The 4,770-nt window shown below is 29.9% G+C and overlaps 1 protein-coding gene across 1 annotated transcript; it reads right to left on the bottom strand.

The window, feature by feature from the left end:
- Nucleotides 1-624: 624 nt before the first annotated feature.
- LOC114759495 (uncharacterized) lies at nt 625-2,060 on the bottom strand. Its single transcript, XM_028948673.1, has one exon. The coding sequence runs from the start codon at nt 1,650-1,652 to the stop codon at nt 879-881; it is 774 nt and encodes a 257-aa protein (XP_028804506.1). The 5' UTR covers nt 1,653-2,060; the 3' UTR covers nt 625-878.
- Nucleotides 2,061-4,770: the final 2,710 nt, after the last annotated feature.

The raw sequence follows: 4,770 nt of genomic DNA, 5'->3' as shown, positions 1-4,770 counted from the left end.
AACAAAATGTGTACCTAAAAAAAATAGAAATTGTATTGTAAATTTTAAAAAAAAATCATTAACATATGATTTTTTTTTTTTGAAAATATGAAAAAAGGTTACAACTTATTTCTAATATGGCCAGAGTTACATTCCCGGCTAACAAGAAGATAGATATCTCACAGAAGAGAATATATTATAGAATCGATCAATAAAGGACAAACGCCACCGATCAAATGCAGAAGATGAACATGAACAAACCAATCTCTTTCATCATAAAATTGCACAAAAGAAGCTTCTTTCTTCTCTATCAGTCTCATGTTTCAGAGACTGCAGCATCAGCAGGCATGAGAAGAGAAGAAGAACAAGAACAAGCAAATAATAAAAAGGGGGGAAAAAAAAAAACCTGAACCAAAATCAATGTATTTACACATTGTCTGACCAAATAACAAAGGTACAACAACAAACAAACAAGCAAGGGACAGCCATGAAAGCTACCATTACCTGTCTTTTTGTGCCCCAAACCATGTGCCTGCATTATATCATTCCTGCGCTTCTTTCATCTCCCTCCCCCTCTCTCTCTCTCTGTCTTCTTGATCCTGCAAATTTCATACCTTTTTCTTTACCTCTCTAAAACTTTACCTAATTTTCCTAACAACATCATAGTCAAACTCAAATCCACACCGAAAGTACAAGCAACATTGTTAATTTGCAGATTCAGGCTAGTTTTTTTCGCTCAAGAAGACTTGAGAGACAGGAAAGAGGAATCAAATTGTTCTTATTTAGATATATACTTATCTGGATATGTTTAGACTGAGGAGAATAACAGTTAAAGGAAATGTTAAAATTGAATCATTCTCCTCAATTTAAACATACCCCTTATGGAAACTTTCTGTGGATCACTTCTTCTTGGACTTATCCTTGTTGCTGGAGAAGATTGAACCCAAGCCGAATAAATTTGCAGAAGGAACATTGATAACAGGGTTGACTCTAACGCCATTATGGACATAAGATCCATGGATTTTCTTCAATGGAGGCTTTTGATAAGGCCTTGTGGGAGTATGCTTGTGAGGATTTTGCTTCATGTTGGGACCTTCCTTTGAAAGTGGCATCCTCTTAGCACTTGGGGTAGGAGCAGAACCAGTCGAATTGCTTCTTGATAAAAGTGGCAAAGGACATAAGCTTCTTCCATAGCCACCACTGCCACAACTGCTACTTCTTTTGAATCCCCAGAACGACTTGTTAGTATTATTAGAATTAGAACTCTGCTTCTCATCAACTTCATCAGTATTCACTACAGGTTGCTGCTGCTTGAGCTCTCTGAGGCTTTCGTTCCTGATTGTTTTCCTGGTTGAGGCATTTTCACGAACAGTTTCAGTGGGTGGGACGGTTTGATGAAGTGGTGATTGGTCTTTCTTCTTCTTCTTCTTCTTGATCTCAGTGGGAATCATTTTGCCATCAGAGAAGAGCTCATCCGCTGAAGATGACTCTTGCTCCAAGCTCTCACGAACACAAACATCAAAATCAAAGCTGGAGTTCAAACCAGAGGAGTTTGATCTAAAAGGGGTTTGCTCAACTGGGATAACATCTGATTGAGAGAAATCATGCGAGAACGAAATTCTCGGACTCATTGTAGAAGCCCCACAATTCTCAGAGCAAAGTTCGACTGCCATTTCGATCAATCTTTGGGAAAAACTAGGAACCACACAGACCCACACCCAGATTTGAAGAGAAAAAACAGTACAGAAAAAAAGCAGAGGATGGATTGATTGTACTGTTGAATAGAATGGCTTGAAACAGGGTAGCAAAAGGTAGGCTAGAATAAAAGGGACGTCAGAGAGAAGTCAGGAAATAGGAATAACGTAAAAGAAAGGAATTGCATTTCAGAAAGTTAAAAAAAAAAAAACAGAGAGAGAAGGAATTGAGTTCTCTGTCTTTCTTTCTCTTGGTGAGTCTGACACTTGAAAATCAATCAAGAACAAGCCTGCAACTTTAAGTGGTCCAAAGAGGAGGAGGACGCGGAAAGGTGTGAGAATGAAAATGGCCGATGGGGTTGCAGGAAAATGAAGGAAGATGATGGAGACCTTGGGAGTTAGCCTTAACCCACCACTGAGTGATGTGTTTGCTGTTGATTTAAGCTGGCTTGTTGGAGAAGTACAGAAAGAGATGAAGCAACGTGCGAGGAGAGACAGGATTATGACGGGATTAGGTTAATAACTAACAACGTCCTCGCGTTTTCAAAAATTAGCAAAAACCATGGAGAGAGAACTGTAGTTTTAGGGGGAAAAACAACTCAAATACTCAAAATCTTTTATTAATTAATATTTTTCACTAAAATTATACTTTTCATATAAGGTTCCCAAACACTTTTCACGATCTTTCTTTTTTTTCGTTATATTTTTTTTGACCAAATTTTTTTGGTTATATAAGAAAACCATGATTTTGATATTAGTTAGGAAAACATTGTCTAACAATTTTTTTTTCACAAAATCTATTTTACTAAAAAATCTTATATTTCTCACAATTTATTTTATAAAATTTTAAATTATACCAATGCTTTATTTTAGTCCAAGAAGAAAACCTAACCATGCCTTTTAAAAAAAAAATTAATCCAACTATTAAGTGTAAGAGTAAACTTTTTACAATTGGGTCTTATATAGTCAATGACACCAAATATTTTTTTTTCACCTTTTTTTCTATGTGGAGTTGTGAGTTTGAACTCTTCATAAAAGGATAATGAATACATGAATTACAGGGGGGAAAAAAAACCTATTCACAATTAAATTGCTATACAAACACTGAGATTTGAACTTTTAACAACTTGCTTTGGGTAAATAGTTTGTATCCATCACTAACTTAATTTGAGTTGAAAAAAACTATCCATGCTTATCCAAAATCCAACATTTTGGGAAAAAAAACATTATTATGAAATTATTATATGAATTGTGAAATCTATTAAGAATGAATTTAAATAAAACTTAAAAAAAATCAATTAGTTATTGTTGAATTATGAATCACGTGGCTTCATTTAAATTTTATATTGATTGATTGATTTTTCGCCAACGATATGTTGATTGATTGATTTATATAATATCATTATTTTAAAAAAATTATACTTTTCTTTTTAGGAATTTTATTATTAAAGTATATAAGGTATTGTACTAAGTTAGTCTATAAATTAACTATAGAAGGCTTATTTATATGAGTAAAATACTCTGACTATCCTTTTAATTTGTATCAATTACACAGATATCTCTTGTATTTTAAAAATATATAGTTTAATCTAATAAGTTAACACATTTAGGAATATCTAAAAAGATTCTAAAAACATTATTTTTAACTGAAATTTATATTAAAATAAATTTTACTTATTATTTTGCTCTTCATTCTAATAAATTCCTAAGTTATATTTTTACGGTTAGATAAATTTCATTCATTTAAGGCAAACATATAAAAACTTAACTAATTTTTTCAATAAATATATATACTTTGACTAAACATGTTTATAAATTTTTGTAACAAAGATGTGCTCAAAAATTTTGAATTATAAATTTAAATAATTTATAAAAATTTTTAAACTTATACAATAAACAAAGACTATTCTTACAATTTAAAAGAAATCAAAGTAAATAATTTCTAATGAATATGATAAAATATTAAAATTATAAATTTTTTTGATATATATCAAAATTAATAAATTTTATAACATATTAGAAATTTTAAAAATATATGTATTAGAATTATTTTTGATTTTATAAAAACATTTTTAAAAAATAAATGTCTAAATAATTATTAAGTTAAAAAGTGACATTTTGATTAAAACAAATTTTAAGTCAAACTCAACGGCCAACTAGCTATTTGGGTGGATGAAAATTGAATATTAAATATAGAAACGAGGTTAGTGTAACATCTATTTTAATTGTAAGGGAGGTTTATATATGTTTTTAAAATAGAGGGAAGGTTTCTATAATTGAGATAAAATAGAAGGGTCGTTGATGTAAGTTACTCTATTTATATTGCTTTAGCAATTTATATATGAACTTTGGATTGGAGTTAGGATGAAAATACAATTTACATGCTTCTTACTATGAATATTGCATGAGTGGATACCCATAACTCTTTTAGAATTCCCATAGGATTCTTACCTTCAAGTGTTATAAACTACATAATCTCCTCAATAAATGACTAGGGAGGAGTTTCTTATTGTTAATACCATTATGATATTCTTTATTCCTTTATAACCCTAGTAGAGAACTTCAATATTTGAGAGCTTATAAATAAAGGTCATGCATACGACATTTGTACTATGAAACAAAGCGAATGAGAAAAAAACCATTGTCTTTTATATCTCCTGTTTTCCTTGTTACTCTCTAGTTTCCTTATTTCTTCCTGACTTATAACATCTTATCAGCACAACCTTACTATGAAAATTTGATATTTCGTAAGATAATGTATTCTTCTCATTATCCAATTATCTCCTTATTCAATCATCATCATATATAATCTTAATCTTCTATACATTTGTTACATATTAATTTTGTATTATATACTTTCTTACTTATCATGTTTTATATTATATAATGTTATTCTATATACATTTTAAGTTTTTCATTACATTACATTTTTTATCTTTTATTTATGTTATATTATGTTATTTTATTTTTCTCCCTTTGTGTTTTATATTATGTTATTTATGTTTTTTTAATTGATATAATTTATGTATCATCTCTACTTGGTATCTATGTTGTTTTATATTGTTTTTTTTTACTAATTCTCATATATATATATATA

Source organism: Neltuma alba, unplaced genomic scaffold (genome assembly GCF_004799145.2).
Source record: "Neltuma alba isolate B1F8T4 unplaced genomic scaffold, ASM479914v2 tig00010855_pilon, whole genome shotgun sequence".
Taxonomy (NCBI): Eukaryota; Viridiplantae; Streptophyta; class Magnoliopsida; order Fabales; family Fabaceae; genus Neltuma; species Neltuma alba.
The sequence above is the reverse complement of the archived record's forward strand: the minus strand, read 5'-3'. Positions and strand labels throughout refer to the sequence as shown.

Bases quoted from the DNA above. Each gene is read 5' to 3' on its own strand.
- LOC114759495 (XM_028948673.1), bottom strand. From the start codon at position 1,652: ATGGCAGTCGAACTTTGCTCTGAGAATTGTGGGGCTTCTACAATGAGT.